The sequence below is a fragment of the Anguilla anguilla genome, chromosome 8, assembly GCF_013347855.1.
Source record: "Anguilla anguilla isolate fAngAng1 chromosome 8, fAngAng1.pri, whole genome shotgun sequence".
Classification (NCBI taxonomy): domain Eukaryota; kingdom Metazoa; phylum Chordata; class Actinopteri; order Anguilliformes; family Anguillidae; genus Anguilla; species Anguilla anguilla.
Genome location: NC_049208.1, coordinates 39,619,662 through 39,630,158, shown reverse-complemented (window position 1 = coordinate 39,630,158; position 10,497 = coordinate 39,619,662). Strand labels below are relative to the sequence as shown.

Here is a 10,497-nt window from a genome sequence, read left to right as displayed (position 1 = left end):
CCCCCCCCCCCCCCGGGCGGCTTGGGAACCGCCGGAACAAGAGGGATTCGTCACGCGCTGTGAACTTTGTCTGTTTGTTTGCATTTAACACCAATCAGACGTGGTTCGGAATTACGCCTTCCCCCGACGACGGCCACTCGGAAGCAGGGCGGACGCACGTGACCGGGAGAGGGCGGGGCCCCGCGGCCAGGCGTTCGCTGGGTCGCTGAGGTCTCGTGCCACCGCCGCACGGGAAGCGTGGTGTCGCGGTTTTCACGGGCTCGTAACCGAAAGGCTACAGGTGAAATCCCTGGGTGGCAAATGACCGTACTTAACCTAAATTGCTTCAGCTAACATACACTGTGTAAGTGGGGAATGAAAGAAATGCCAGTGCTAGTTAGAGGCTTGTATAAACCAAATAAACAATACCATCCATAATTCGCAATCAATAATTATTTAGCATTAGTTTTTTTAAATGATCTATTCTAATAAAAAGAAAAATCAGCTGTGGTGTCATCTTTACAAACAGCTATCACACAGCGTGTATTCAGAGACTACAAGACCATGCCAAAATTGGGGTAGACATGTACAAAGTTGAATTTTTTAAATTATAAATGTAAGCACTTTGTGGAAACACAGCATATAAAATAAAGCACACACGTCCAGAATTTAATTTGAGATTTGAATTTTATTCATGTTAAATTCAAAATGTCGAGAGAAGGTACATTAGAAGAAGAGAGTCTTTCCATGTTCAAGAGTTACAAAATGGTGCGCACGGTGGTGCACGAAATGGTGAAAATCTTCAGCAACACTTTAAACCTCTTCATTAGGGAAAAAAAAAAAATCCCAAATCCTTCATTTTCTTGATGTTGGTTAAGGCAACTTGAATAACAACTATAAATAAAAGCGAATAAAAAATCCGCCGTGGGTTGGATTCCAGCGTACACATCAAGTTTTTATCATCCATTACATTTGTATGGGCATAGGGTTGCCAGTACAACCTTAAAAACAACTAAAGGATGGACAATCAAGTCCACAGCTTTAATTTAAAAAAAACATTGCATTGCATAGAGAAAGGTCAAACTTGCTTACATTCCTTGCTTCAAGCAAAAAGAGCACTGTAGCTAGATTGAATCAGGATCCAGGTACATAATGCGGTTGTGCGCAAAGTGCCGCTTTACATCAGAATGTGCTTCATGCCACTGTACGGGACACTGCGGCTCGCTCAGTCTGAATAGCACCATTCAATAAAAGGGCCACGCGGACACATCGAGCACACGGACATACAACCAATCACATGTCAGCAGAGGCTCTGGAAGTGGTGATGCAAAGGACCATGGGAGAGGAGAGGACAGAAGGGGAAATGGAAGGGGGGGGGGGGGCTGGGGCACCTGGGTTATGGAATTATTTTCAGCGATAACCATGAGGCGGGTCATTCAATCTCTTCAGCTCCACAAGGTACATATGGTCGCAGAACCAACAGGGAATCCCATGTGCAACACTAGATGCATTACATATGACGAGCAAAGCCTCTTTTTAAAAAAGTGTGCAAATATGTCCCAACCATACACAAGTCCACGTGGTGCATGGAATCCTAACAGTTGTCGAGCAAGATATAATATTTCAATGGACATATCAATTGTTAGCAACGCAATTCCTTCAGGAAATTTAATTTTGCGCCCAATATTCTGCATATTCAATGGTTCTTATTTATTGTATTGTGCAATACAAAACTGCGAACTTCATATAAATGTGGGCAATTAAACATAAGGACTATGTAGCTACACCCATAAAGATTAGGCACTTCATTTTCAGTGTGATTGCAGTAAAGCACGACAGCAATTTGGGATCGGCATGGAAAGTATGCTCATAAATCTAAGTAACAGACAATAACTAATTGTTATCTAAATTATTGATCTATTGATTAGGACAAGCAGTTGATCAAGTATGTTAGTTTTCACTGAAGCCTCCAAAAAAGACAAATCGCAAACATTCAATAATTAGTCAAACAAAATTAACAGATTCTGCCAGTGAAACATAGCCTTGACCAAACCTGAAAGCTGTGCATTTTCCATCCAACTTCTCTTCTGAGAATATTAAGCAATATTGAACTTCATTGTACAGATTGCAAAGTACTTGTGACTTTATCCTACAGCATCAAAACAATTTTCATAATCTGCACGTAAATCTTGACATGCATCATAACTGACTACATCACAATAATTAAGACTCAAGTTTCTCCTCAGTACCAAGGTCTGGGGTGTACGTGTGTACTTCCAAGTGCATTCTGTTTGTTGAGTCTTAAAGATAGTTCAGTAGTACACTAATAAGCAGGTTTACTTAGTAGTTATCACTTCTGTAAAAAAAATTAAAAAGAAGAAAGGAAAAAAACTGGGTCACTCAAGAGGTGTCATGAAGATGTCGGGTCATACAGACCTGAAGCAGAACCACTAACAACAGCTGTGATTTATATCTAGTAAATTAACATGGAGGGCACAAGCAAAACCAGAGACATTGGCTCCACCTAGAGGCATGCACAGGAAATGCATTCAGTGATTAGATGCTTCTACACAGGCCAATATCACACTGTAGGCCAGGGATACTGAAATTTGGCCCTCGGGTCAGTAGTACTGCTGGTTTTCAGTCCTCCCCACTAATCAGGGGTAGACCCTAACACACCGGGAGAGTGTAATCTGTGGCCAAGCAGTGATATTACTGGACTGAGGACTATCAGGCAGAAGAGAAAGGCAGCAGCACTGCTGACCTTGAGGGCCAGACTGGAGTATTCCCGCTGCAGGCCAAAAATACCAATGAAAGGCTGCCACGCGTTCTGGGCTAGAGAGAAAACCGACCTTCATAAAAATAAACGGTTTCAAATGGAAGCACGGAGCAGCTAAGTAGGGTATCCACAGGCAAGCTGAGTGACTGAAGGACAGCATGAGCTCCATTCAGAGCTGCAACACGATAGCTTATGGTGTGTTACCCAGGGGCAATGCTGTTACCCACGGACATAGCAGTTACCCAGGGGCAATGGAGTTACCCAGGGGCAATTCTGTTACCCACGGGCATAGCAGTTACCCAGGGGCAATGGAGTTACACAGGGGCAATTTTGTTACCCAGGGCCAATGCAGGTGCCCAGGGGCATAGCAGTTACCCAGGGGCAATGCAGGTACCCAGGGGCAATGCAGTTACCCAGGGGCAATGCTGTTACCCAGGTAATTAATCCCTAAAGAAAAACCCTGCACTGCACCTCTTTACAAAAGTCACTGTCCAATCGTGGTTGAAGAGTCTGTGAAAAACGAGTCCCAGCTTGAAGGCTGACAGGCCGGAGGCCGACACCCTCCGCAGAGCCCTTCGGTAAGCTGCAGAGCTGCAGCGGTCCGGTGCTCAGGACAGCTCAGTGGGAGCGGGGACAGTAGCACACAGTGGTGCGCGTGGGTCTCGGAGCTGCCGTTTCAACATCAGTCTTAAAGGGGAGGGGTTTGCTGGGAGGCGGGACGGGGCCGCCCGTGCGCTCCATCGCACAGTTCAGCCGCACCCCGCTGGGTTACGACCGCTCCTCGAAGAACCACATTTGGTGGGCGGAGCCGGAGCAGGGTCGGAGGGCCGGGGCGGGGCTGCCGTTGTCAGACTTCTCCACCGCCTCTACGCACTGCTTCGTCTGCACGTTGAAGAAGGACCCATCCTAAAGAGAGAGAGAGAGAGAGAGAGAGAGAGAGAGAAAGACGCCGAAGGTCACATGACATGAGATTTGAACCAGGCCTCTCACTCGTCCAAAGGTGTTCTTAGGCAAACACGTTACCAGTCAGCTAAAGGTGAAATCGCCCCTAGCGAAGAGCAGCAGTTATTTTTGAATTTGAGTGCTGCTGCTACGAGACTTTTTGCTTTACCACACCTTTACTGTGCTTCACTAGCAAATCAGCCAAGCTACACCTGCTACATAAGGAAAAGACATCTTAAATCAGAGACGGAAATCAGGGCTGAAATCAGTAACAGAAATCCGGGCTGAAATCAGAAACTGCCTGATCCATATTTTATTATTCTTTTTTAAAGCTGAACCTTTATTTTACCAGGCGAGCCCATTAAGATCAGAATCTCATTGACAAAGACAGCCTGGCAACAGGCAAAACAGTTCTCCAGTTTGCCCCAGGGCCTTACGGTTTAGCACAGGAACTCTTCAGGAACTCTTAAAGGGCACTGTGAATACCAATAAGGTCTGCCATCGATTCTTTGCATTTAATTTGCGATCTGTGAAATACTGCTAATAATCGAGGATTTGGCATCACATATTTTTACATCTGAGTGGCTTTGTTGGTGCTGTAGTGCAGACTGGCCAAATACCCAGTACCAATGCTCTTGACAAAATAATACAAATACTTTGACGGCCCACCTTCAAGTCTGATCAGTTTTTCAGTTCTTTAAAGACTCTTCACACAACAGCTGTACATATGACAAATAACCACAAGCTTACAAATGGCCACAAAAGTTATTCACGCCTTGCACATACATGTGAATTAAATGTATAGTTTCCCCAGTATAGTATTGTATAGTAAATGTATAGTATTGTTGTCTGAAAGTCAAAGGCCTTAACATCAGATGTTGCTCTCAGGTTTAAAAAAAATGTATTTACTCTCAGGAGCTGGCTAAGAAGAACGTTTAGTCGACTTTCATCAGCAAACCTTCAGCAGATTTTCCATTGGGTCTAATGCCCTCGCACGGGTTGAACAGAAAACTCAAAATCCATTATGTAGCAAAACACAACAAAAGGAAAAGCTGAAGCAATTATAACTAAGTCAGATACAAAAGCCCTCCCCTTACATGCGCAAGAAACGCGTTCGCCGACATGTCTGTCGATTCTCACGAGCGTTTCGTAAAAAGCAGGGCGTTTCACACGGGCCGGTATGGAGCCGCTGCGCGGGCTCTGATCACTCACAGGCCGTTAATCCTTCCCGAGGGCCCTCGCCGCACGGGCGGGCGGGACCGTTAAACGCACGAGCGGGACGCGCGCAGCACCGCCGCAGAAACGGCGGGAAAAAGGCGGGGTCTTTTTTTTTTTCCCCACAGTACCTCTCTGAGGACAAACTTCTGGTCCTCCGGCACGGCCTGCTGGGGCACCCGGCACGGGCGCAGGGTGAGGTACCCGGAGCCGGGCTCCGCCGCCGCGCAGCCCCCCGGCTGCCGCGTGTTGAAGCGCACCTCGTGGTCCGAGGAGTACTCGAAGAACTGCGGGGGGGGAGAGAGAGAGAGAGAGAGAGAGACGGGGCGTTAGCCGACATCGACGCCCGGAGATGACCCGTCTCCAGGCCGCTACGCTCTCTACCTGGGACCGAGAGAGCGTTACGCCTTTTCCCTTTCCGTTTATCACCTTCAGCCACAAACATGTTAATAACGCACCATCAAAGATGCAACTGGCGCCAAGATTTTTTTCACGTGATGTCATGCTGACGTATCAGTGCGCAGGCTGTTCCCGGATGGAAAGGGCTACTCCTATCTGCAGTAAAAGGGCATTGTCACTGCTGCTATGCTAGAGACATTTCTGCAGTTCACTACCATCCAAGTGAACTAGTTATGTAATTCATATTTTATTTAGAAGTCATTTTTACAGGTAGTCTCCTTTTCAAGAAAAAAGCTGGTCCAGACAGCAAAACCACATACAGTTTCAGACAGTACACAACAACAGTACAAAAACATGAAACGGGAGCACAGCGACAATGACAATCAGTGTTTAAAACTACAGATACACAACAATTAATCTTGGTGACTGTGCTCAAGGTGCCCCAGAGTATTTAACTGGAACTGGAACTCATTTAGAATGTATTTCACAGTTTCTGAAGTGGTTGGCCCATATGCCTGTCAGCATCTGATGTGTATGAGACGTACAAAACAAAGTCTCCAGACACTTGCAGACCTCTACTGAACTTATTTACATTTTCTTGTTCTTTTAGATAACTGCAGAACCTGGACTCCCGTTACAAAATGGAAGATTTTGTTACTGAGTAAAGTGCAAAGCGCACTGTGGTTGCATTGAAAATAGCCCTAAATCAGTGTAAAATCGTAAAACTCTGCAGATGGTGAAACGGCTCATTTGCTCCTCCTGCTTCAGATAATGAAGTGATCTCTTCTCCAGGAGAAATGCACGTTTTTTGCATTACCTGGCAGAAATGCAAATGGTGTCTCTGGAAATTAAACATAATAGGCTGGAAAAAATGCAGAGTCTGGCATTTCTCGTTAAAGAGGGAAACACGAATAAGGTGCAGAATCACACGACCTGGCACCCCAAGCCTTTTTTAAATGAAATCCTTCAGAAAACCTCACCTCCTCCTTGAAATCCCATGAATTACAACTCATATTTTTGTTACCTGCTCCTCAAGGGAGCTCCAAAAAAGTTTTGGTTACTGTAATTATGCTTGTACTATTTAAAGTTAAAGAGAGTGCACACAGTGTTTTCAGAAGAATAGCTTAATTGTCTCCACTAAGGTAACGCATTACCTCATATTTCAGCTGAGCTGGATCTCCCAAAGCCTGTTAAATGGGCCCTGCTTTCCTACTCACCGCACATTAGCTTGCCATGCAGCTGCTGCAGTAGGTCCTGCGCTAGCCTTCAGCCGCGGGAGTCGCTAATGCGCAACACGGCAGGGAAACCCCTGTCGACTGAAACCCTGGTTACCGTGGCGACACTGTGGCCAATCACGGATGCACTGTCCTTCAGAACTCACAGCCATGGTTTCCGCAGCCACTGTCAGCATGCGATTCCACACTACAACGTTTACCAAACCCTACAGGCCACAGTTATGCGATGCTATCCTCTGGTCCTGGATGGGCTCCTGGAGTTTTTGCTGTTATTCAGAACTTAAATAATCAATGAATGCTTCTCTGCGCAGCATTCACTGTGGCCCCCGCATAAGACCTGAACGAAGGACCTCTTATTCGCCTTCTTTTCACTGTATCATGGCTACAGCATCATGCAGAAGCCGAAGGTCATACATGGCAACAGAAGGAGATTTAATGGTTAAATTATTTTAAATTTAAGTTACATTTACAAATATGTCAGTTTTTTTGGTTGAAAAGTAGGCCAACATGTTTACATTTATCTCTGAATAAGCTGTAAAGTTACTGTTTTGTTTAAAAGCAGACTAAAATGTTTACATTTCCTTAAAAATCTGCATGTTATTTTGTTGTAAAAAAAAATGCTGATACTTCTGAATTCCATTATTTTGTTAAAATTTGTTATTGGCATAGCCAATGTTTTTCAATATCTTTTATTTTACAATGCTTTACAGTAAAACATTCTCATCAGTATAAATTAGTATTTCTAAGTCATTGAAATGTTTTAATACCATTTTAAGACTATCAACTCACTTCAATAATTATCAAGATAATATAGTGAAAATGACGGTGAAGATAATCGTACTGTGAAATCTTTATATCAGCACATGCCTAGCTGCAGGTCACCCCTATAGCGCCTGCACATACAGATTCAAAAGAAGGTGCCGAGCGCTCACCTGGTTCTGCCCCATGCCGTGGCACGGGTACAGAATGATCCTGTGGCCCACTACTTTGTTCTCATCTGGCGGGTTGTAGTCAAAGCAGTAGTTTTCCATCCCTCTGTTCTTCAGCTGAAGGGAATGCAACATATATTTTTATGAACAGTAATGATAAGAGTACTGGTACAGATGGTCGTAGGTGGCACAACTTCCTCAGTCACAGTTAATTTGGGGTCTTCCTGCGGGTGGGGGGGGGGGGGGGGGGGGGGGAGACTCACCATCCCAAACATCCCAGGCCGGTCCTCAGGGACCTGAATGTCGGGATAGACGTTCTCCAGGAACCACTTGAAGTCCTTGCAGCCCAACTTCTCTCTGAGTTTCCGCCGGTCCTTCACGTCTCCGTAGGCCTCCTAATAAGACACGGCCACACCCTGTTAGCACCTGAGGACACGGCCACACCCTGTTAACACCTGAGGACACGCCCACACCCTGTTAACACCTGAGGACACGCCACACCCTGTTAACACCTGAGGACATGGCCACACCCTGTTAACACCTGAGGACACGGCCACACCCTGTTAACACCTGAGGACACGGCCACACCCTGTTAACACCTGAGGACATGGCCACACCCTGTTAACACCTGAGGACATGGCCACACCCTGTTAACACCTGAGGACACGGCCACACCCTGTTAACACCTGAGGACACGGCCACACCCTGTTAACACCTGAGGACACGCCCACACCCTGTTAACACCTGAGGACACGGCCACACCCTGTTAACACCTGAGGACACGCCCACACCCTGTTAACACCTGAGGACACGGCCACACCCTGTTAACACCTGAGGACACGCCACACCCTGTTAACACCTGAGGACACGCCACACCCTGTTAACACCTGAGGACACGCCACACCCTGTTAACACCTGAGGACACGGCCACACCCTGTTAACACCTGAGGACACGGCCACACCCTGTTAACACCTGAGGACACGCCACACCCTGTTAACACCTGAGGACACGGCCACACCCTGTTAACACCTGAGGACACGCCACACCCTGTTAACACCTGAGGACACGGCCACACCCTGTTAACACCTGAGGACACGGCCACACCCTGTTAACACCTGAGGACACGGCCACACCCTGTTAACACCTGAGGACACGGCCACACCCTGTTAACACCTGAGGACACGCCCACACCCTGTTAACACCTGAGGACACGCCCACACCCTGTTAACACCTGAGGACACGCCCACACCCTGTTAAAACCTGAGGACACGCCCACACCCTTTACACACATAAGGACACGCCCACACCCTTTACACACATAAGGACACGCCCACACCCTGTTAACACCTGAGGACACGGCCACACCCTGTTAACACCTGAGGACACGCCCACACCCTGTTAACACCTGAGGACACGGCCACACCCTGTTAACACCTGAGGACACGGCCACACCCTGTTAACACCTGAGGACACGCCACACCCTGTTAACACCTGAGGACACGCCCACACCCTTTACACACATAAGGACACGCCCACACCCTTTACACACATATGGACACACCCACACCCTTTACACACATAAGGACATGCCCACACCCTTTACACACATAAGGACAAGCCCACACCCTTTACACACATAAGGACACGCCCACACCCTTTACAAACATAAGGACACGCCCACACCCTTTACACACATATGGACACGCCCACACCCTTTACACACATAAGGACACACCCACACCCTTTACACACATAAGGAGACGCCCACACCCTTTACACACATAAGGACACACCCACACCCTTTACACACATAAGGACACGCCCACACCCTTTTCACACCGAGGATACGGCCCACTTTGAGGATGTGAGCTTCCATTGGTCCACAACATAGCTATTAATGTACTGGAGACACCTGAAGATAGTCTAGCCATGACATGGGTAAGAGCCAACGCAGAGCAGAACGGCTCCATAACTTATATATCATTAACTTATAAATATACTTCAAATGTATATGTGCCAAGCACTTTTAAAGCTGTCCTAAAAGATGAAGATACACATGTTCTTACACATACAGACAGTTAGACACAGACCCACACTGATTGTTAATATTCAGTATTTTATCATTCGCTTGTGATATGATCTGCTGGAATTCACAGGTTCTCTCTCACTCTCAGACACACAACACAGGCACATGCACACATGCACACACATACACATACACACACACACACACACACACACACGCACATACACAGCACAGCAAATTTCAAAGGCCTGGATTCTTATTCTTTTATCTTATCTCATTGAGTGTCAGCACTTACCAAAGGCATTCACACTTACCATAATCACACACTGCACTGATACCAGCACTACACTACCACACATTTACACCACTTATAATTATAACAGGTTGCCGGGCCTGCTCCTCAGAGTCCCTATATTTTGAATCTGTAAAGGCTAGAACTGAAGCTAGAGCTCCAAATAGTTACTGAGAAATAAATGATCTTCCAAAATGGCCACCTTTTACTGAGGCATCATTTTCAGAAGTCTGTATCTCCGGGAAAAATATGGATAGAAATTTAATTAATTTTGTAAGATTACTGGGGTAACCAAAATATTTATACATGGGTACTACTGGGAGGCCCAGCTAATGGTTTGGAAGCTACTAAATAATCCAAGTTATAAATAAGTGGGCGAAAATCTGGAAAATGTAATTAAATATAGCCAAATGTAAAGTTCTGCATGTTAGAAAATAAAAATATTAGGCAGAATTACTTTATGGGAGGAACAAAACTGGAATGTGCTCAATTTGAAAAAGATTTGGGAGTAATGGTTGATCAAAGCCTGTTTTGTTCTAGGCACTGTGCTGTAGCAGTAAAAAAGGCCAACAAGATGCTGGGATATATAGCCAAAAGTAGTGAGTATAAATCCAAGGAAGTTATACTTATCTTATACAATACATTTGTTAGGCCACACTTAGAGTGTTGTATGCAGTTCTGGGGACCGTACTACAAGAAA

General features: G+C 46.0%; 1 protein-coding gene across 1 annotated transcript in view; it reads right to left on the bottom strand.

Annotated features, from left to right (window-relative positions):
• Positions 1 to 647: 647 nt before the first annotated feature.
• The window catches only part of galnt12 (UDP-N-acetyl-alpha-D-galactosamine:polypeptide N-acetylgalactosaminyltransferase 12), a 28,140-nt gene continuing 18,290 nt past the window's right edge, over positions 648 to 10,497 (bottom strand). Inside the window, exons 7-10 of the mRNA XM_035431244.1 lie at positions 7,742 to 7,873; positions 7,482 to 7,595; positions 5,047 to 5,202; positions 648 to 3,664 (exon numbers count right to left, since the gene is read on the bottom strand). Of these exons, the coding sequence (XP_035287135.1) occupies positions 3,527 to 3,664; positions 5,047 to 5,202; positions 7,482 to 7,595; positions 7,742 to 7,873 (540 nt within the window). The 3' untranslated portion in view covers positions 648 to 3,526. The remainder of the gene's footprint in view (positions 3,665 to 5,046; positions 5,203 to 7,481; positions 7,596 to 7,741; positions 7,874 to 10,497) is intronic.